The sequence below is a fragment of the Meriones unguiculatus genome, chromosome 17 (assembly GCF_030254825.1).
Source record: "Meriones unguiculatus strain TT.TT164.6M chromosome 17, Bangor_MerUng_6.1, whole genome shotgun sequence".
Lineage (NCBI taxonomy): Eukaryota > Metazoa > Chordata > Mammalia > Rodentia > Muridae > Meriones > Meriones unguiculatus.
In genome coordinates, this window is record NC_083364.1 from 37,619,367 (window position 1) to 37,642,497 (window position 23,131).

At 49.7% G+C, this 23,131-nt stretch overlaps 1 protein-coding gene across 22 annotated transcripts in view; it reads right to left on the reverse strand.

Annotated features, from left to right (window-relative positions):
- Kalrn (kalirin RhoGEF kinase) overlaps window positions 1-23,131 on the reverse strand; it is a 582,551-nt gene that overhangs the window by 123,148 nt on the left and 436,272 nt on the right. For all 22 annotated transcript variants that reach the window (XM_060370291.1, XM_060370285.1, XM_060370286.1 and 19 more), the window contains exon 34: window positions 6,922-7,168. In XM_060370291.1, coding sequence (XP_060226274.1) covers window positions 6,922-7,168 — 247 coding nt within the window. The remainder of the gene's footprint in view (window positions 1-6,921; window positions 7,169-23,131) is intronic.

Here is a 23,131-nt window from a genome sequence, read left to right on the forward strand (position 1 = left end):
CCAGTGATGCATCTTTACTCTTTTTGTTGTTGTTGTTGTCTTGCTTTTTGTTCTTCGAGACAGGGTTTCTCTGTGTAGCCCTGGCTGTCCTGGAACTCATGCTGTAGACCAGGCTGGCCTGGAACTCAGAGAGATCTGCCTGCCTCTGCCTCCCGATTCTGGGATTAAAGTTGTGTCCACCATGCCTGGACCAAATGAAAAGGAGGGAGCAGGCTGAGTCCCAGCATGCACCCTCCTTTACTCCTGGCCTGTGGGTGCAGTGTAAACTGTGGCCCCTAGTTCCTGCCCAGCTCAATTGCAGCATTTCTTATTCTATGCATTTGTTACAGGCGCCAAGACTACTGTGGTTCATTTGGGAAAGGATCTCATGTCGTCCAGCTGGCTTGAACCCGCTGTGTAGCCAAGACTGCCCAGGGCTTCTGAGCTTCCTGGTTCTGTTTCCCAAGGACTGCTATCACATTGTAAACCATCTTACCCAACAGACCACCGTCACGGCCGAAACACTTTAGTGTCCTTCACTGCAGGTGTACTAAAATGGCAACGTTATTATGGAGTGAAATTGTATGGGTGGTGTGGGGACCCACCGTCTTCCTCATTCATCACACTTCCAAGATTTCCTTGAGGCCTCGGACTCTTAAATTTATATTTTGAGACCATTCATCCTCCACACCTTTTAAGTTTCTTATGGTTTGGGGCCTGGCAGAGTAATCTGAAGTCCAGGGTTATTGCTCTAAATGCAGAATTATACCAAAAAAGTTTGTGTGTGTGTGTGTGTGTGTGTGTGTGTGTGTGTATGTGTGATCTGACCTTTGGAGGACTCTCCTGGTCAGCAGAGGGGCATTCATTCTCTGGACTGGATAGCAACAGGACCAGGAAAGGGACCTGAACTTTTGGGGGTTCGGCATCTGAGCTTTCAAGAGTGGAATGTGCTGTCTGTTGGTCTGGAACAACTTCAAGGCTGGGCAGAGGTAGACAAGTTCTGCCCCCAAAGTTCACAGTAGGCCAAGTACCCCACGGTAGTCGGTACTGATGTCAACTGGACAGGCTCTGGAGCCACCAAGAAAAGAAGCCCCTGGTCCCATCTGTGAGGGGGCGTCTCTACATTAGGCTGACCCCAACTGTGGACAACACTGTGCCATGTGTTGGGGTCCTGGGTTGAACAAAAAAGAGAGAGCAGGCTGAGCCCCAGCATGCGCCCTTCTTTCCTTCCGGACTGTGGGTGCGGTGTAAACAGTGGCGTCTAGTCCCTGCTGCCCTGACTCCCCACGTGACAGACTGGAACGTTGCTTTTGTCAAGCACACACACAAGACAAAATCTGTCTCTGGTTGTTTCTTTTCTTCCCAGGGAGGGAAGAATTTGGTGCCAGAGTTGAGAGGGAGAGTTGGAAATGTCTGCTGCTGTGGTGTGTTTTGTTTTGTTTTGAGGCAGGGCCTCACGCTCTAGCCCAGGTTAGCCTCACATTTGTGGTGATTTTCCTGTCTTTGCCTCCCGAGTATCCAGATTACAGATCTGGCTGGTGTGGCCTTTGTGACGCGTCAGTGTTCTCCAAATCCTCATCCAAGCAGACTACTGGTCAACCCAGGGAGCCTCAGATGAAAGATAAACTAAAGTACGTATTCTGATGTCTTCAGCCTTGGGAAGACGCTGAGCAGAACAGAAAGCCAGTCCCTGGGAACAGATAGCCATCCGAAAGCACCATCTGAAAGCTCTGCAACCTAATCTCTCCAAGACTGTTTCCTTGTCTATAAAATTAGCAAAGTACAATTTATTGTCATTAAAGCATTGGCCCTAAAACTGGCCCAGGGCACCTCGATAAAATAAAGCTTTTTGTTTGCTTGTTTGTTTTGTTTTTGTAAGCAGTGGAAGGCTCACACACTCATGTTAACTATCACAGCTTGTTCACTGTCCTCAGGTCATTAGTGGTATTTACACACAGCCTGAGCAAGCACCCCTGGGGTCAGCTAGGTTATGACCGTGAAATCATCAGCTAAGTCCAAGAGCCTGAACTTCTATGTCTAGCTGGAGACACCAGGGGCCACTGCTCTTTGTTCTAGACTCTCTGGGCCGGGAGACTGGTTTCACCCAGGGAGGCATTTTATTATACTTCTCCAGAATGCCAGACTGGGCTAGAAGAAGGCACCCAGGGACAAAAACAGAACAAAACAATCAGGCAAATAAGCCACATCCCAGCTATCAGGGTAGAGATTGGCCTAGGTGGGGTTTGGGAGCCTGGGCACAAGAGTCCAGGGCTAACTTCAAACAGTCTTCATTATTTTTAGGCATACACCTCTGTGGCACCGGCACAGCCACCTTAAAAGGATTTAACTTTGAGGGATTTAACTTTGCGTTCAGCACGCTGTACAACTAAAATGGCTTCAGAAGTTTCCTGACTTGTGAAACTGAACAATTAATTGCCTATCACCTCCCTTCTCTGGTTCCTGGAAATCACCATTTTGCTGTCTGCCTGGGTAAAGTTGGCTATTCAAAGTATGCCAGATAAGTGAAATAATAGAGTATTTGTCTGTGTGACTGGGTTTTTTCACTTAGCATACTGTCCCCAAGGTCTGTCCATGATGTCACGTGGTGTGAGACTTCCCTTCCTTTTTAAGGCCGAATAATATTTCAGCGTGTGGATGCCATACTTTGTGCGTTCATTTGTCCATGGACACCTGAAGCTGCTATGAACAATGTTATGAACGTGGCTGTGGTAGAAATGTTTGTGTCCCTGCTTTCAATTCCTTTTGGAATACTCCCCAAAGTGGGACTACTGGATCATATGAAATACATGTATGTCTCATATATATGTATATATGTATATGTGTTTACATACATGCCAGTTACCTCGTTGTTTTTTTTTTTTTTTTTTTTTTTTCCCAGAGCTGAGGACTGAACTCAGGGCCCAAGCGCTCTACCACTGAGCTAAATCCCCAACCCCATGTATTTACATATGTATAAATAAGACTCCCTACAGTTTTATTCCACAGCTATGGTGACATTTTCCATCCCAGCCAGCCACCCAGCAGTGTTCCATCTTCTCGCCATCCTTACAGACGCTTGCTATTTTCTGAGGTGTGTCCACAGTAACTAAGGGCTGTTCTAATAGGTCTAAAGTGGTGTCTCATTGAAGCACTGAGTTGCATTTCCCTGGTGAGCAGAGATATTGGATCCCTTCGGTGCTCACTGGCACCTGTGGATCTTCCCTGGCCAGGTGCCCGTCCAAGCCCTTTACCATACAGTAGTCCTTCCTTTGCTTTGTCCTTCCTTGCTGAGTTCTACATCTTGACAGTCTCCGAAGGAACGTGCAGCTTCATTCCAACACATGTTTCTGTGTCCTAAGCCTCACATCTGGGGGTGCTGAGCCCACAGCCGGCAGAGCATCAGAACCACCGAGGAACTTCAAATATTGGTCTAGGGTGAGGGGTGTTATTTAAAAACAAAACACCTTCAGATTTCAGGAGTTGGAAATCACTATAGAGTCTTTGTCTTTTGTGGCGTGTCGCCCACTGCCACCTGCTGCTGAGAGACTGGGGCGGGGGGGGGGGGGGAGCTATGGAGACAAGATCAGATCTCAGAAGGGCTAACCTGAGAGAGAAAACCACGAGACCAGGGAGAGGAAAGGAACGTGAAAGTGCCCAGTTCTGTTACAAAGTTTGCATATTTCTTGACAACCCCATGGGTCAACATCATGCGTGTATGGGAACAGCCTTCTCTTGCTCCAGCTCAGGAAAGGAGGGGCAGACGAACCCTAGAGACATCTAGAAGGTTTCAGGCTAAGTGTGCAAAGAGTAGGGGTTGGGGAGGGAGCTTGATCTGTCCCCGGCTCCTTGTGGCTTGGGAGAAGTACTATGCCTTCCTGTGGCCCAGAATCTCTCTGGAAGATGGAGGTCTGGGCTAGTGCCATAATTCTTAACCCAGGCTGAATCTTAGATTTTCCTTCTCATGCCTCATCCGGGGACTCTGGCTCCAGCCGTTCTGGGTGGGGTCTGGGTACTGCCACTTTGGTAGGCTTGCACTTTACGTTAATGTATACCCTGGGTGATGGCCTGTTCTAGTGGTTCCCTGAGCTCCCTCCTTGACGTTTCACAGACCTTGTGCCCCTGTTTCCAGCCCAATGATCCAAACAGCATTTAGCGCGTCACAGACAGTCCTGACCTCACACAGCCCAGGGCAGCCTCAACTTGTGCCAACCCATAAAGGTCAGCCAGGCCAGTTCCGTCCTGCTGGTAACAGAAGTGGAAATCAATTCTGACCTCCATGCTCCCAGACGAGGCTGGTCCTCTCCTGTGGCAGCTCCTCAGGATGGATTCTGGGATGCATTCTGGGTAACGTCTAATGTGGAGTGCCCACTGAATGAAAGCCACGGCTGGCAGAAGAAAAGGCCAGGTTGCCAGCAGGTGGCCAGGTCTCCAGTAGGTGGCCAGCTGGGATGCAAGCAGGAACAGGTCACTGGGTCTCTGCTGCTTCCAAACATGGTCTTTTATTCAGGGCACAAGGGTGGTACAGTGTCTCAGACCCTGAATGCTGGGAGCGGGTCACACCCTCGCTCATTCTTTCCGGCCACCCCTCCCTGTCTCTCTCTGTCTGTTGTCCAGGCAGTCCTGAATTTGTGGCAAGCTTCCATCTCAACCTCCTAGGAGCTGGAATATAGGACATAGGTGTTAGCAGCCATGCTGCACCCTCCCCCCCCCCTTTTCCTAGCTTAGCTGGGAATGCGAGTGGCCTCACAGGTTGCTGCTTTGTAGGCCCAGCTGGCCAGCCTTTGCCTGGAAAGAGAAGCCAACCTGCAGATAAAGAGTGGCCAAAATGGTGGCGTGGCCTGCTGGTCACTTTTGGAAGCCGTTCTGGTTGATACGGTTAGGTAGAAAGCTCTGCAGCTCCTTGCCTCCCTCCCTTCCCTCTCTTTTCCATCCTAGTCCCCAGCTCCCATTGTTGGTTACATCTCCCTCTAGTTTGTCCAAAGGATTTTACGCCGAATGCCTCCTCCACCCCTAGCTGCTGTCGATCTCTGATTCTCCGTCTTCTCCACTATTTTGGTGGCTCTTTATTTGCACATATGGTGGGCCCAGCCAGGAGAGTTCGAATAGATCACCCGGCCATGGGCTGGAAAGGGGAGATTCTCCTCAGTGAAAACAGCCCAGACCTGTGATCTTTCTCTCTTTATTCTCTGCACTCTACGTCTCTGGCTGGATTTGTGGGAGTTTGCTGGGAAATCAAAGGTCTGCTAAATGCCAAGATCTTCTGGTGAGTATTTGTGTGTGTGTGTGTGTGTGTGTGTGTGTGTTAATCTATTGCTTTATTTTACTCTCACACTTTTCCTCATCTAACTCAAAACAGAGGCAAATCCACTAAGAGGGATGAGGGTGTTGGTTTCTTCAAAGGACCCGGAAGCTGCAAACACAAATCCCACACAGTTTTCTGGTAGTCTCTCCAAGGTCCTCAGAGGAAAGAGGGGAGGAAGCAGGGGGTGGCTAAACTAAGGGTGAGGGGTGCAGAAGGAATCAAGGTTTTAATTTGCTTTGATGCTGGAAAACCGCGAGGCTGGAAAGCACAGATGTGGCAGGCCACCATCGCCACCTAGTGGTATGAAGCGGAAATTCACGGTTCCAGACTCGCATGTTTCCAAGCATTTCAAGTTACTATCCGGCAGCCTGCGCTGGGTCTCAGGCATGGATGGCCTCCCTGCGCCAATATCGGACCATTCACACATCTCAGCTCCAGACTAAGACTTGGCTCTCTGTCAGTCTCTGGGCCTCAGTTTCCTCAATGTAGAACGCATGAGTTCAAGGTCCCAGTGACTTTGGAAGCCCGTGTTCTCGGACTTCACTGTGAATCAACCACCTGGAGAGCAAGCTACTGAGCTGGTGTCTGGGGCCTGAGTATCCGCACTGCTAACGTGTTTCTGGGGCCCGTTGGGAGCTGCCATTCCAGACTCCCTGGCATGAGGAAATAAAAGGCACACGGAGAGAACACAGAGAACACACCAAGCCCTGGATAACGGCGTCCATGTGTGCTGGCTATTCTTGGTTGTCAACCTGACTGCATCCTGGAATTAACTAAAACCCACAAATGGAGGGAGGGCACAGCTGTGTGGGCTTATTTGCTTAACTTGAAGTAGGAAGATCCACTTCTGCTCTGGATCTTTAAGGTAGGAAGATCCCCCTTTAATCCAGATTTTTTTATTTTTTATTTTTTGAAATGGGAAAACCCACCTCTAATCAGGGCCACATCTCCTGCTGGCAGCCTATAAAAGGACATGGAAGGGGGAAGCTTCACTCTTTGGCTGCTTGCTCTAGCCTTGCCGGCAAGTCCATCCCTTCGCTGGTATTTGAGCCAACTTCTTCAGAACTCCAGCGTCTACTGAAGAGCAGCTGAGACCTTCAGCCTCGTGGACTGAATGACTACTGGCTTCTTAGACTTTCTGCTCATAGCCAAGCCATTGCTGGATAGTGGACCACAGCCTTGTAAATCATTCTAATAACTTCCCTTTATATATATATGGGATTTATTATATGTAAATATACATTACATATTCATTCTATAATCCATAAAGGAAAAAAGTGACAGGGTGACCTTGAACCCTGAGAAGACAGAGGAGATACCTGGCTGGTTTCTGGGGTTGCTCAGTCCTCCCAACAGGGTGTAGTACGGTGCATAAAAAAAACTGGGAGATAGCTTGGTGGTCAGCAGCTCAGCCATTGTTTTTAAGATGTGATGGACTCAGAAAGGTTGGATGACTTTCTCTAAGCCTCACAGATACAAGCAGCTTTCTCCTCCTCAGACTCCCCGCACACACTCTCTCTCCACTTCCAGATCTCAGAGAAATCAGGCTCAATCAAAGCGGAAGCTCCGGCCAGTTCCACAGTGCTCAGCCCGCGCTTGCCGCCCTCCCTCCCTCCCTCCCTCCCCTCAAGTCTTCCTACCTTTCACCAAGGGGAAGAAGCAGTCCATCTCCACGCTGCTTCGTGAGTGTGAGATGCACAGGGCGCTGCTGGGGACCAGGCCTTCCTGCGGGGGGCTTCGCTCCGTGGTGCGGACCAGACACCAGCCGGGCCTCTCACTGGGTCGCTCCAGCAGCTCCACTGTCTGTCCCACCTGGATGCTGAGCTCACTGCTGTGGCCCGCGCTGAAGTCCTGCAGGACCACCGTCAGCTCGCAGCCACCTGAGAGCTTTGGTGGTGGTGGTGGTGGAGGGGAAAAGTGCGAGGGTGTAGGTGTGGGTAGGTGTGAGAAGATGGGCAAGGGGGAAGGAGGGCAGGTGAGGACGGAGGGGAGGAGAAAGAAAAGGAGGGAAGACAGGAGAGGGTGAGAGAGAAAAGGCGGAAGGTGGGAAGATGTTGGGAACAAACAGGGAGGAAAAAGGAAAGAGAGAAAGGTAATTAGCACAGTGCTAGCGGGCACGTGGACGGTTTAGCCATAGCTGCTCTGGAGCCTGCCCAGAGCCAGGGCTTTCATCCTAACTCCCGGCCTCCTTAGAGTTCCTTCAATTACTTCTCTGCCAAGCTTCCTGCCAACTGGGCCTTCAAACCCCTTCCCCGTGTGCCCCTTCTTCCTTCCAAGGGCTCTACTCCATAGCCCGTTCTGCTGTCCACCGACAACCCCCAGGCTCAGGTGTGCTGGCCTTTGGTTCTCAGTCTCACTGAGTCTAGGTGATGTCTGGGAGTAATACAGGAAGTGACCTCCCTTCCTTCCAACCCACAGAGCGTCGCTCATCGTCACCCCTCCCTGGCTCCGTAAGCCTAAAACAGGCTCTAACAACACAAGAAAGGATGGGGCTTCCCTCACAGGCATTTGCCTGGCCCCTGGGGGCCAGGGAGTGGGATGGGGAGGGAGAAGGGCAGCGATGCCTTATTTAGGAATGAACAGTACTGCGCTCTGTGCTTAAGTGACCTGCATTTCCTTACTGCAGGGGTGTGGGTGCAGAAGATTAGAACAGGGGAGGGGCCCTGGAGGACAGGACCAGGCCCCACCAGCTGGGCCCTGAGGTGGCTCGCTCTTCACCTAGGAGCTTGTATTTCTTCCCCCCTTCTCTCTGGCCTCCCATCCATGAGGATCCCTTGAGTTTGTACCACGCTCAAAGAATGAAGCTCAGGGCCTCCAGCTTGGAGAAGCGGCTGCATACAGAGCCAGTGAGAGAGGTAGGGAGCAGAAGGGAGGAGGAAAAGGCCCGGCCTGCCAGCCTGTGGTCCTCCAAGGTTCATCCCAAATGTCGGTTCAGAGGGACTTCCCATACCGCCCCTGGAGAATTCAATTTTAGTCTGATGGAGGGTCCCGAACCATCTGCAATGGCAGCTATACCAACATGCCCATCCAGTTCATACCCATTCTAGGGGGACACTTCTGCTGGAGGGAGGGTAGGGACCATCCCATGAGTAGGGGGTTAACCATCTGACCAGAGCAAAACCTTAGCTACTACAGGGGCTTGACTGTCAGAATGTTGGGGCTGAGGACATGGCTCCGTGAGTAGAGTGCTTGCTACACAAACAATGGGGACCTGAGTTTGTTTGCCCGGCACCCTCCTAAGAAGCCAGCTGTGGTGATATATGCCTGTAATCCTGGAGCCAAGAGGCGGAGCCAAGAGAATCCTGGGAGCTTGCTGGCTAGCCAGTCTAGCCCACTGGCAAACTTAAGTTCAGTAAGAGGCCCTGTCTTGGAAAATAAGGAAAAGAATGATAGAGGAAGGCAGCTGAAATTGACCGACGGCCTCCACAGATCACACGTGGATGGGCTCTCTCTCTCTCTCTTGCACGCACGCATACACGCACACACTTGGGGTCACCCCAACCTAAAGAGCAGGGAAGCTGGGCTGAACACACCCTGTGGGTGGCAAGGTATTGCCACCAGCACGGCGCAGGAAGAGAAATCTGTGGGGCCCAGGCGGACAGGGAAAAAAGACAGAAGACATCGTGGTCGCTGGCTTATCTTCTCCACCTCACTTCCCTGGTCCACCAGATGAGCTCACGGCCTCTTCCCCCACTTTCCTGGTGAAGATTGTTGTGAGAGGTAACAGCTCACATCAGGGTGTGAAAGTACGTGCAAGAGCCCCTCCCCCCCAGCACCTGTAAGCCCAGAGATGCCCAGACCTTAGGCTGTCCATGAAAGTCACCTCAGGAGCTCATGACATGCAAACTCCTTGGCTGTGCCACCCCCTCCCTAGACCAAGCCCCAACCACAGATTATAACTGAGTAGGTCGGGGCTAGAGTCCACAGATGTGGATTTTAACAAGACACCCTGGTAGTATTTATATAAAAATGAGACCATGCACACAGTATTTATTGGATCGAGGTAGAGAGAGGGGGGGAAGGAAAGAGAGAGAGAGAGAGAGAGAGATGGTGTGGGACACCCAGGAAAGACATCAAGGCAGAGAGAGAGAAAGAGAAAGAGAGAGGTAAGAGGCAGGGATCCTTTTATCCCAGGCCCCTGGTGGTGTCAACCAATGATGACATCAGAGGTGGCTAACCAACCTAGGAGTGGGCTAGTTCACAAGTGCATCAACTTGTGAACTAACACACTCCCCTGTTATGACTAAGAAACGCTGGAGATAAATACACATATGTGCGAGGTGTACCTTGCGGCCTTTAGGCTGCACAGCTGAGCTCGAGGAGGGCTGTAAGCTCTTTTTGCAGGCTGCTTAGGCGGAGCAGAGGAACCCCAGACTATGGTTGTAGAAAGCTGGTAATTTACAAGGCCTACTGTTTCCTAGAGCAAGTCACAAGTCCTATAGGGTAGGGGAGGGAGGGGGGATTTGCAAGGGTGGGGGAGGAGGGGGTAAGAGAGCCAGGCTACGCGTCTACAATTTAGGATTGAGAGATGGGCATGTCACTCAGTGATGGAGTGCTCGTCTAGCAGGCAAAGGGTACCAGGCCCCCCTCATCAGCACAGCAGAACAAGCAGCCAGCCACCACAAGGAAAAAAATTATCAGTACCCAAACCAAGATCCAGTGTTTGCAAAAAAATAGTCAACAGATGGCAATACCGTTCCCCAGAGCTGCCCTGACACTGGAGGCTAGTGAGAGGCTCAGGGGGCCGTTTCTTCAGCACACACACCTAACCGAGAGCCACACTCAAGCAAAGACAACACTTAAGGCTCGAACACAGGATGAATGCCCACACCTACCTGGCCTCAACGCCTTTGTCAAAGATTGGCCACACCGGTCTCACCCTACGGCCAGGATGGAGACGCAGAGTGTCGGCCCAGGGATGAGGTTGGGACAAATGCATAAGCTATACTCGGCAGAGTTAAGCCCCGATCCTTTCCTTCCTCTCTCTCCCCAGAGCATCAGAGAGGTGTGTGGCTGCCGAGGCGAGCCCAGCTCACCCTTGAGCAGTACCGCTTAGGAATCCAGTCCAGAGCAGCGGGGGACGAGAGCTCTTGGCACACTGACAGTCCTTACGGGTGGTTCATTCATGATTCCGGGTTTGATTCATGATTCCTCGGACTGTGATGACTCACACGTAATGGAAGTTAATCGTGCAGAGCACACCGCTCCTTAACCAAGAAAGCCAACTCCCCTCCTTCACTAAGAAGGACTAACACTGCCGTCCTTCTTGGCCATGTCTATGTGTGCACGGTGTGTGTGGAGGTCAGAGGACAACTCAGTGAGGGTGCTTCTCTCCTTCCACCTTCTGGGGATTGGAGCTGTCAGGCTTGTGTGGCAAGCAGTTTTACATGCTGAGCCACGGCCCTACCCTAACACCCCTTTCCCACCTCTGACTGGCTTGGTCCTGTGTGTCAGGTGCAGGAAGCCTCAAGTTCATGGTTTCTCTCCTTCTTTCTCTGTTAGTAGGATCAGTGTGTGCCTCTCAACTCCACACCCTCCTTGCTTCCTCACTCCCAGGTCCTCTTCCACTACCCATCCCTCCCCTGTGCCCAGACCGCATATCTGGGAAGTTCTCACTCTCTCCAGAATCCAACTAAATCTCTGGTCTCAGGAGCATGAAACAGCTTTATATTTATGTTATAGAAACTGTTGCAAGTGGCATCCCTGTTTTAATTCTTTTCTTCCCTATAGCCGCTTAAAAAACAATTTTAATGCTGTCCTTGGCAAATTGTGTGGCTTCTATTCTGTATTTCTTTGTATATTTGTTTTCTCGTTTTCCGTTTTGGGTCTAGTGGATGAATATGCCTTGCCCTTGGGATCATCTTCAGGGCTTCTTTTCAGAGGCGGCCCCTTTGTGTTTTCTGATTTTCCTTTCCCTCTGAGGGCTTTGTTTCCTGTGGTGAGTCTGGTGCTGAAAAAAGCTTGTCTTTCACTTACTTTCTTCTCTTGACTCATTAACCTCTGAGCTGCAGACAACCTGCTGTGAAAATCACCCACTTCTCCTTGCTTGCCCAGGGGCTTGGTCTTTTGCTCTCTTAAACCCTCCCAGGGTAGAGCCAGTCTAAGCACAGGCGGGCAGCGCAGAGGCCCCCATCCCCATCTCTTCTCTGCTTCCACGCAGACAGATGTTTTCAGCTAGCTTTGCTTGTCTGCTCCTCTGGCATGCAATCCTCCGGAGCAGGGAGAGCTGTGGCCCTCCCCAGTCTCCAGGCTCACCCCTTCCTCTGCGCCCACCTGGCTCTGTGCACACCTCAGTTGCTGCTTCTCCCTCCTGCAGCTGGTGCCTCTCCGCAGATATCACATCACGGAGTACCGGCCTCCCTTTTTGGACCCACAGAAGGACAATCTGGTCCTCAGCTCCTTCTCTTCCTTCAGGTCAGCTTGAGGGAAACAGCTCTGCCGAGCTAACCCTTGCCACCCACTCCAGCGTGACCTCCTCTTCTCTTCCTTGGCGTGCTGCTGGTTTCTCAAGATGATGCGCTGCTGCCCCCATGACGCACCCTTGGCCCCACTCTCCCCATCTACAGGTGTTCCCATTGACGAGGCATTCTCTGTCGACATCAGGGGTGTTCAGGGAGAAAGTCCCCCGGCTTCCCACAGAAGTCTCCTTGACTCCTTCGGCCCCAGGAAGCCCAATCACTCTCTGGTCAAAACTGTGAGACTGTGTATAGTATATATTAGTATATACTATACATATATAATGAAAAAAATATATGTATATGTATATATGTATATTATTTTCATTATATATGTATAGTAAATTATATATTATATACTAATTGTATCTAATACAATTATATATAATAATTATGTATAATAATATTATATATAATAATAATATAATTATATATAATAATAATTATATATAATATCCTGATTTGTATGCTAAACTTTTAGTTAAACTCTATTCATGAGCCAAAGTAAGGAAGTGTTGGGGGTTCAACAATTAGCACAGGACCTTGGCAAGTCAGGTGTGTTTTCCTCACTCTTTTTTTTTTTTTTTTTCCTAATCTCAACTCCTCATTTCTACAGTCTTCTCGTTTTAGTCCTGTTAGCAGTGAGTTCTGGCTGGCCTCTCACCCCTCATTCTTGAGCTCCTGGAACCGGAGTTCCACATGGTTGTGAGCTGCTGTGTGGGTGCTGGGAATTGAACCCAGGTCCTCTGCAAGAGCAGTTGGTGCTCGTAACCACTGCGCCATCTCTCTAGCCCCTCTGCTAAAACTTTTTGGGGCTGTCCACCTGCATTTCCTTAGACTGCCGGCTGTGAGCCCGATCTCCATCTAAGTCTGTGGCCACAGTTTCCCGACTTTCTTCTTGTTCGATGTATCTGATGGGTTCTATTGCCATGTTGACTAGTCCCAGGCAGACATGGCTTCCTCTACCCTCTGCAGCCTTCCCGTTAGGACTTTCCCTGGCCAGCTGCCAGCCTGACCTTCTTGCCAGGACTTCTCCTCATGCAGGGACACACTGAGCCACCTCTGGTAGCCCATCTGCATAGAAAGGGATGAGGACGTACCGAAAGTTATGAAAGAGGATATAAGCCGAAGAGATTTTCTAGTTCTAATCCTCTTGCGGGGTTTTTTTTTTTTGCTTTCGGTAGTAGATAAATGCATAAACTATATTTGGCCTTAGGGCACAGTGGCACAGGCCTTTAATCCTAACCCTCAGGACGCAGAGGCAGGTGGATCTCTGTGAGTTTGAGGCTAGCCTCATCTACAAAGTGAGTTCCATGTCAGCAAGGCTACACAGTAAGACCCTGTCTCAAAAAAAAAAAAAATTCTGGAAGTAAATATTCATCGTTATTTAAATTCAAAAGAAAAGGAATGAATAGAGAAAAAAATGACAAAAAAATCGATTTTCATGGCATGTTCTTTGAGAATAGACTGTGCTACCTGTATGCATATTTTATATGCATATAAATTATTATGTAATGAGCCCCCCCCTTCGGACAGAGGAGGGCTGTGCTTAGGCCAAGTGTCCTCTCCCACTAACTTTCTTTCTCTGATTCTCCCACAGTGCTAGGCCAGCATGGAGCTTCGGGCTCACACAAATTAATGTCTACATAGGAAAATGGGTGGGGCCCCCTGTGAGCTGAAGGATGTGTACTTGGCAAGATTTTTATGGTCAACGAATTCCCACCAGGCCCTGTACAAAGACATTCTTTCTCCTCCTCCTCAACACCTGGATCCCGCCAGCAGAGGGCAGAAGCATTTAACTACGCAACGTTTTTACCGGAAACACCCCCAGACAATGGCACTTGAATGAGATCAGCGCCGAAGTGACACGCCATTGCGTTTCTATGGCTTTAAGCATGAAGATACGCGAATCAGGAACCTCCCCAAAGAAGAAGACTTCACAACAATAACAGGAAAAGCCCCTTAAAACCGAACCATAAAAATCCACCAGAAGAATGGTTAAGCCACTATGGTACACCCAGTAATCGAATAATAAATTAGGCAGCCATCAGAGCATTTATTGATTTAGTTTTGGTCTTGAAAACCTAAAAATAAATAAACACTCGAATGGCATGCTAGCTGGAGAAGGAAGGGAGTGGACGGACGGGTCCACCAGGGAAGCTTTGGGAAAACACTACGTGGCTGACGGTCCCCCCCCCCCCCCCCCGCTGACGTGGTGGTGGTTTCCGAACGCCTCTAAACCCATGAGCCTGCAATACTGGGGAGCTCAGATGAGCCCTCTGGAGATGAAGTCATTTTACATTTTTCTGCTGTGGCTTCTCTTGAACTGATTCTAGCGTCTGAAGCAAACTCGAAAGGCAACGTTAGGAATTAGGAACGTTAGCGCGCAGCTCTGGGAGTTCTTCAGTTTGCGGGGCAGCCCAGGGTGCCACCAGGTCCAAAGAAGAGTTTACAACTCGTGGGAAGGCCTCACGGACTGCACAGTAATTAACAGCCGGAAGAACATGGGGAGAGAAGCGGGGGTGGGGTGGGGGGGCGCCTCAGCGCTGGTTCAGGGCTCCTTGTACGCGACACTGAATGTATCCTTTTCCTTCCCCGTCCTGGATCCTCATTCTTAGGAGGAGGACTTGGACCCAAGGCCTTCCTAGCTTTACCATCTTGTGAGCCAACTGCCTCTGTATTCATGGTGGAAAACACCCCGTTTGATTACCTTGTGCACGTTTCATGAATGCGTTGTTTGGTTTGGTGTTTGTCACCTACGCCTGCATCAGAAGATAAGATCCAGTGGGGTAGAAGTAGTCTGTGCTTAGCTTTGTTGTCTCCCGAGTCTAGGGTGATGCTGGGCATGTAGTGGGTACTCAGTCAACACCTACTGAGCACTCGAGTGACTGTGCCATAGGAATTGCTGCCTGATTGTGCAGCAAAGCAGCCCGGCTGCCTATCTGTTCTACCACTGTCTCCTCGCCCCCATAGTCCTTTTGTCCTGAGACTCCTCCCCTCTTAAATCATCTCACGGGTTTTCGGTTTGTCTCTAACTCCCCTAACCTCCAAACTTGACAAAAACGACATGAGGGTGGGCTGCAGCCTGTAAGACCAAAGAGAACGGGAGATCATGTGCGTGGCCACATGTTAGGGAGGTCAACCTGTTTTCATTGCTTTTTTAACTTTTGGAAAGACAGGAAGTAGACACAACAGAACGATCGGACATGGTAGGACAGAGAGATGAAATACGAGTTCCTGCCAGTCAGTTAGCTTAACATGGCCCCCTGATGGGCTTAGGAAGTAGGAGTACCACTCGGCAGTGTGTGTGTGTGTGTGTGTGTGTGTGTGTGTGTATGTGTGCACACATGTGTATGTACATGGAGGTAAGGCAGGAGGAGGGGTTGAAAGTCTGTAGAGACCCTTAGATCTGTCCTCTATCCCGTCCTCCCTGTTCTGGAAAGCTGAAGTTCAATGCAGGCCTACATACCAAAGGGGGTGATGGCTACCACTGTGTCCCTCTCAGCTCCCAGAAAACTAGCGGCCAAACATAAACACTTTGGGCCGATCTGACCCTTATCTATCGAGGAAGCCAAAGGACTTGCAGACACTCAAGTGCTGACACCTGGAGAGCCTCGCCACCAGACACATCGCAACGACGCCTGCTGGACGATAGCCCTGTCCCTTACCAAAACATCTCGTGCACCTCATTCACGTCCAGCATCAGGTCCCTAGACTTCAGGAAAGCTCAAGAGAGGCGAAAGCAGGTGAAGAAGGAGGACAGGGACTCCAGTGAAGCCACATGTACGCAGGGCATGCTGCAGCATGGTTCTCGCCTCAGAGGTTAAAGACAAGCTGCTACAGAAAGTGGACAAAAGCCTCCAGAATGACAGAGAACTGGCGTGGCTGAGATGAAGCGCCCCCTAATGTACTAGCATTCTGATAGCACCAAGGAAGTCTTTTGAGATGGTAGAACAAGAACACGAAGGATGGGAAGTGAGAGAAAAGACAAGAAAATTGGAGAAACCATCGAACAAGTTACAGAGTGGAAAGGAATAAAGTGTCAAGAAAATTTCCCAGAACTGAAAAGCAAGAATTGCTAAATGGATATGATGTTTCAAGAGGCTGGTATGAAGAATTATTAAAAAAAAAAATCCAGGATCAGGAAATATTTAATAGAAGGCAATGCCAAAGCCCTCTGAGAGCGTGAGGAAGATGAGGAATCAGGGAAGACACAAAATCAAAGTTTCAATGTCAGTAGACTTCAAAAGCAGCATTGAAACAAATAGAATGGGATGTTCCTCCAAAATTCAGAGGGAGAATCCTTGTCTCTCTTCTTGGGGGTCCCAGGCCCAGATCAGAGCAAAGGTTTTCAGAGGCATTCACAAAGCACCACAGGGCCACATGCCGCTGTGTCCCTCATCTGAAGTGTTCAATAGAAATAAACAAGCAAAAACAAACAAACAAACAAAAAAACCCCAGCTACTATGTTTATTACTCGCCAGCTTCTAAAATTTTTGCTTCTTTTATTCTCTATCTTTTTTTTGTTTGTTTGAGATGGGGTTTCTCTGTGGAGCCCTGGCTGTCCTGGAGCTTGCTCTGTAGACCAGGCTGGCCTCAAAGTCACAGAGATCCTCCTGCCTCTGCCTCCCGAGTGCTGGGATTCAAGGAGTGTGCCATTGCTGCCTGGCTTAGTCTCTATCCTAAAAGAAGATTTATTTATTATTTTTAAATGTGCCCACTGTGTCTTCTTTATCTCCGCCCCTCCCCAGGCTTCAGAGAACACAGACCCCATGCTTCAGCATGGGTGTTAAGGGCAGCAGCTGTTATTTCCATTTCTCTTGGTGCTTCTTTGCCTCTAGGGAGCTCACACAAGTTATCAATAGGACGGGGAGGGCCAAGCAAGAAGAGCCTTCACCCATAGAGGCGTCAGTCCTGCCGAGAGAGAGAGGCCACCTCGCCGAGCTTTGTGCTTGACCAAGGCTGTCTACACCAAGGCTCTGACTGTGCCTGTGGGGGGGGGGGATCTCCTACAACGTGGGAAAGGGGAAAGTTGAGGCCGACTCCAGCTGACTCCAGGCCTGCGAAGCATCCACTGTTCTACAACGCTAGAAAGTTGAACACCAGAGGAGACCAGGCTGAAGACCGGAAGCAACTGTCTTCCCAGTGCGAACTGTGATCAAGCCCGAATTGTTCAGATGGGTTCACATAATGACCCTTTCTGATCACCATCTCCCTTCCTGCTTCATTCTGGCTTCTACAGTCGTGAGCCCTCTAGATACCATTGGCTTCTGCTCCCCAGTAGGCATGCCTCTTCCCCTTGGACCTACTTTGCAGGGAGAGGAGCAGACGTGCCTGTTGGCCACCAGAGGGCAGCAACAGCTAGGCGTTAGCAAAGGGAGCCACCACTTGGCTTAGCATGCTCTGAAGAGCTTCCTCCTGCCCAGCTCAAGTGCACCTCCAGCCCGGGGAACAAACCACAAGGAGGCCACTTGGATCATAGCTGGTGCGTGGCAGGCACTTACAGTTTTGAGTTAGGATTACCTAATTAGGAAACTCCTCATTAGCATCCAGAGACTAGGGCAAGTTGTGGGGTCTGATCACAACTCCAGCTAGCACAATCCAGGCTTCCTACTCACCTGTGTGCTCGTCCATCACAATGTGCACCAGGCTTTTTTTTTTTTTTCTTTCCTCTTCCTCCTTCCTGCAAACCCTACTATGGCTTATCCTGGATTAACCACCTGCCCACCCAGATTTCAAAATACTTTTGGATAAACTAGTTGAGATGTCTATACCCGGGCTGACGAGCATTGTAAGTTACTGAAACACTTTTCTTCTGTCTGCTGGCCGTTCGGTGCCAATCTCAGCTCTTGTGGCCGACCTAAGGCTTCCTGCGGGTGTCTCTTTATGGGCTACTGTCTCCACTCATTTCAGAATATGCATACCCACATTACACGTGGCCCCTAGCCTGTCAGCGCATCCTGGCATTCTGGACTTCCTCCCACTACGCACTTGTTCAGCTTCTACCTGTCCAAATCCACTTGGTCCCTGGATGATGCCTTGACTGTGCCCTGGTCATTTCTGCTTCTTGGATGTGTGATGGCGACAATCTGACTGAGAGAGTTTCCCATTCCTCTTCACACCTGGAGGCCACAGTTCCTATATTCTCACATCTCTCAGATTCTTTGATGGACGGCTTTAAGGGAGATTTCCCATCTTGAACTGATTTTGGCCCTTCTGTAGACTTTAACACTTAAGACACAGGACAAGCCTGACACTTTACATGATTTGTGCATGTCTGTATTCTACAAAGCTCTATTGTCTGGCTTAGTTTTTGAAGCATCGCTTGTTTTTGTTTTGAGACAGGGTTTCTCTGTGTAACAGAGTCCTGGCCTTCCTGGACTTACTTTGTAGGCCTCGAACTCACAGAGACCCACTTGCCTCTGACTCCAGAGTTCTAGGATTAAAGGCATGCACCACTGCCCCTAGGTTTTTATAGTGGATCATTAGTTTTATCTATTTTCCCCCTTTTTATGGTACTGTTTCAACAATGGTGCATCCTACAGCTCTGTGGTTTGTTATCATTAAAAAGAACTGCAGGTGTGTGTGTGTGTGTGTGTGTGTGTGTGTGTGCTGTGTACATGCATGCCTGTGTGAATACACATTACAACATTTACTAAGAGCTGAGGGGTTCTCAGTGTCTCCTTACAATTTTTGCCTCTTGAGCTTTTCTTGCTATAAAATAAGCGAGTATTTCTACCCCACAAACAATGTATGTGCTGGTGGTGACAGAGATAGCTACAGGAATTGGTCAGGTTAAGAGCTTTATAGATAACACGGTGATGGAGAACCTGGGTTTGAACTCAGCAGCAGCTCTGGGTCTGAATCAAAGTTCTGTTACAGACTGGCTGTATCATCTGGGAAATGTTAGAGGTACGTATGTGGTTATCTCTGAGACTTAGTTCCTCCTCAAATATGCCCCGTGTACCATGCCCCACTGGTGCCATGCGCCAACCTTGAAGGCTGGTGCTCGGGAATGGTGGGGGCACACTGAACGGCATGCCTGGCTGAGTCTCCGAGGCTGCATGGGATGTTCCCCCGAGACGGGGTGGGAGTCAGTGATTGGGTGGGCATTAGAGGATGGCAGCCACCCCCAGCTTAGCTTTCTGTTTCCTGGTCCAGCCTCCACGGAAGGAGCTCTGACACACTCTCCTGCCAGCAGAGACACTCTATCACACCTTCCCTGACATGATGGACCAAATTCCCCACAGCTGTGAGTCAAAATAAACTGTTCTTTGATCAGAAGTCGCTACTCTAATTCCTATATGGCTGTGGTACAGTATTTATCATCAGCTTAGGTACAGCATGTACATTATGCTAGTTAATAAGCTTATATTATATTATTTATCACATAATATTTATCAGAAGTTTAGGTACCTAGACTCTTTTCCTTCTCTTTTTTTTCTTTGGGGGTGTAGGATCTTACATTCATAGGTTCTTCAATATTGTACCTTCCAACAACCTTTATTTCTTGTTTCATTCTCTCTGTCTCTCCTTCCAAATAGAATCTATGTAGCTTGAACTCACTATGTAGTGTAGGCTAGCCTTGAACTCAGGCTAGCAGATACCACAGGCACGAACCATCACAACCAGCCTGACAGCAGGTAGAATTCTGCTTCTCCTCCCCTCCAGCTGCTCACAGCAACTGTTTCCGGTGAGAAGACGGAGGCTGTGCTGACACGGGACTTCTGAGGCTGAAAGATGGGGACACACACTCCCTCCTTGCTCTCGTATAGTCCTTGCTCTGAGGGCAGCCAGCTGTTATGTCGCAAGGACACCCTGACAGCTCTAGGGAGTCCACGGGGCAAGGACCAGCCTAGAGACAAGAACCCAGTAAAGGAGCAGAGGGTGGGGCCGGCAGGGGTGGATCCCCACTGCCCTGTTCACCCCACCCCCAAGGGAAACCCCACACCAGAACTGCTGGCCAAGGGTCCTGAACTTCTGTCCCATGGAAAGCGCCAGAGAAATGTTCCTTGATTCAGATCTGACTGTCTGATCTTCTCAAATGGAGGGGGACCTGAGTCAGGAGATTAAGGACTGGCAGCTCAGACGCCACTGCCCTCCGATGCACCAGAAGAGAGATGTGGCTGGGGCAGCCCTGTGGAAAACAGCAAGGGTACCGGGCCACCCCTGTGCTATTTCTGCACACGTTGACAACAGGGTGCAAACTGCGGCTGGGCGGTGCTAGTCAACTTATCAAGAGCTACCAAAGCATACGGAGGAGGGAGGAGGGACCCAAGGGACTGGGAGAAGGTAATACTGTTTGCTGCAGGCATGGTGTTTTGTAGCTGTGGGGGTTTGAATGACAAATGTCCCCTCGAGCATTTTAACACTTGGTCCCCAATTGGTGGTGCTGTTTGGGTAGGGTTAAGAAGTGTCACCTTTGGAGGACAGATGTCACGGGGGTGGGGGTGGGGGCTTTAAGGTTTCAAAAGCTTTGTGCTGGTTTCCAGCTTGCATCCTGTGTCATGTTTTGGGCTTCAGATGTGAATGCGAAGCTCTCAGTGTCAGCCACTGTGTCAGCCACTGTGTCCGCCACCTGCCGCCATGCTATTCCTGTCATTGTGGAATGACCTCATCCCCCTTGGAACCATAAGCTCCAATAAACTTGTCCTTGTGTAAGTTGCTTTGATCACGTTGTCTTATCACAGTAATAGAGACGTAGCTAATTCAGCAACCGACAAAATGTTTTCATGTCGCAATTTCATTTAATTCTCAATTAGTGGGTCCAGGCTCAAAGAGCTTGGGTGACTCGTTCAAAGTCACAGAGCCACTAAGTTCCAGTGTTGAGGACTGCGCCACAAATTCTCTGCTGCTGAATCCTATTTTCCACTACTTTCAGATGCCTTCCTGATAATTTGCTAACTTGACTTTACACATTGTATCAGGCAGGATAAGTAAGGGCTTTGTGTGACATGGCCGCAGTTTTTCGTATGATATTCCGGTATGGCTGACGACAGACGCAGGCTTTAGACAGCAGCATTCACTGCCTGTATCACAAGTAGTTAGTATTCAAGAGAGACAGGGTGAGTGACAAATGGGCCTGGGGCACATGGGCCTAGGGCACAGAGACCGTCAGACCAACTGACTCCCATCTGTCAAGAATGGGAGGGAGGAAGTATCAAGCGAATGATGGATTTACCTGGGGAGGAAAAGGTTGCTATGTAGGAGAAGAGAAGCCGGCAGTGTGCCATAGCCAAGCTGGAGGTCGTTAGGAGATCACAGAAACTAAGCAGAGAAACAGGGTGAAGGAAAGGTCTGCGGAGAGTGCAAAGCCTGGGTGTGGGATGGACAGGGTGACAGGACAGAGTGAAGGCAGGAGGCTTAGTTCCATGCCTTGCCCCATGCTGCCCTTGAACTTGCCATGTAATTAAGACTGGATCTGAACTTCTGCTTCTCCCGCCTCTAGCTTCTGGGTGCTGGCTACAGAGATGTACCACAATCATTATGCGGTGCTGGGGCTCAAACTCTGGGATTCATGCACGCTACACAAACAGACTGTAGCAACAGAGCCACACTCCCAACTCTATGATGAACAGTTTCATTTTTTTCCCCAATCATAGTCACTCCATTATCAAACAAAAAGGGTTTACTGAAGAAGTTCAAGGGAATTCTAATTCTAAGATGGTCTACGCGTACAAAACAGTCACATATGCCATGTGAAGCCAGTCCCATGCCGTGTGGGACTGCTAGGGCTGCCTAGGGAGATGAAGGTAAACTGGACCAGCAAGTGAGGCTCCTCTAACCATCTTTATCTAGATCCATTTGATAGACGCAGGCTCCTCACGTCTATAGGTTCCACGCCTACAAGTCCCCAGGGCCCACAATGCCCATCATGCCTGTACCGATTGCTGGTAAGAGCTAATTCTAATACGAGCTGTCTGGGGAGAGTTCTTTTCCTCCATGTAACTCAAGCTGGCATGGCTGATGGAAAAATTGAAAACCAACTGTGTGTTTGTAAGGTTCTAAGGCACGCAGCGGTTTTCTAAAACAAATGACTTATACCCGAAGACCCTCAGAGCGTCTGACAGTTAAGCAGTGAAAACATTCCTGGCACCCAAGACTGCTTGCCTTTCATGAAAGGAAGCAAGCCCCACCCCTCACAGAGCGTGGTGTTACTGGGAACTCGCTAACTCTTTGGCGTTTGTTGACAGACAGCTCCAAATGGTGATGACGAAAATCAGTTCAGAGTAATACAAGGCCAGCCAACTGCCCATACACAGTTGGGAGCTTCGTGGTACAGTCAGGGAAGTAGGCACAGGGACCCTACTGTGTCAACCGGAATCAACATACACCAGGGCTTCCTTCAGGACTTCGCTAAACAGTGTCTGCCTGGGTAGCCTGTGACCTATCAAAAGATGACCTTCATAGCTTCAGAATGTAGTGTCAAGGGTTCTGGGCTGACACTAGCTAGCCCTGGACAGACTAGCCTAGTTCTGTGGCCTGGCCAGCAATATTCCTTCCCTTCCCTTCCTTCATTCCTTCCTTCGTTCCTTCCTCCGTTCCTTCGTTCCTTCCTTCGTTCCTTCCTTCCTTCCTCTCCTTTCCTCCCTTCTTCCTCCTCTTCTGTTTTTGCATTTATTTATTTATTTATTTAGAGACAGGACCTTACCTAACGTAAGCTAGCCTTGAACTTGCCATGTAATTAAGGATGGGTCTGATTCTCCTGCCTCCAGCTTCTAGGTACTGATTACAGAGATGTACCCCAATGCCATGATGAATACCCCATGATGAATACTTTCATGTTTTTCTCCAATCACAGTTACTCCATTATCAAACAAAAGGGTTTAGTGAAAGACATTTCAGGTAATTACGTTTCTAAGATGGTCTACATGTATGATTTAGCCCCACATCCTGTGTGTAGTTTGCCAGCCCTCTGGCCATTCCCACTAGGCACACTGCAACCACATTCCTGAACAACTCATTTTAACTCCATCAAGGTCAAATGTATAAGAATGCACACAACGCATTCTTGTCATCCCTTCTCCCTTCTTTCTTTCAAAAGCAAGCTGGGAAGCCTGGTCTCCCTCTTGCTGGCTTTCTTTACCCAATACCCCACTAAACCTGGGGCCCAACATCCCCATGCCCTCCATCCTGGCTTAGTGCTGAGCTCCTGCCTGCCGGGAGTTAGGCAGGTGCACCTGGGGACAGGGGGAGGGGAAGGTCAGTGAGGTGGTTGGACAGCTGGGGACGGTGACCGCAGAATGATCTTCCTCATCATCTCTGAAGGACGCGCAGTGTGTTTAGAGCTTCCAGCCTTTCTTCCTCAGTTGGGGGAGGGGCGGAACGTCGCGGCCTGCCGCCCTCGGGGAGGAGTGCTAGCTGTCCCCACATGGCGCAGGCTTTTTGAGTACAG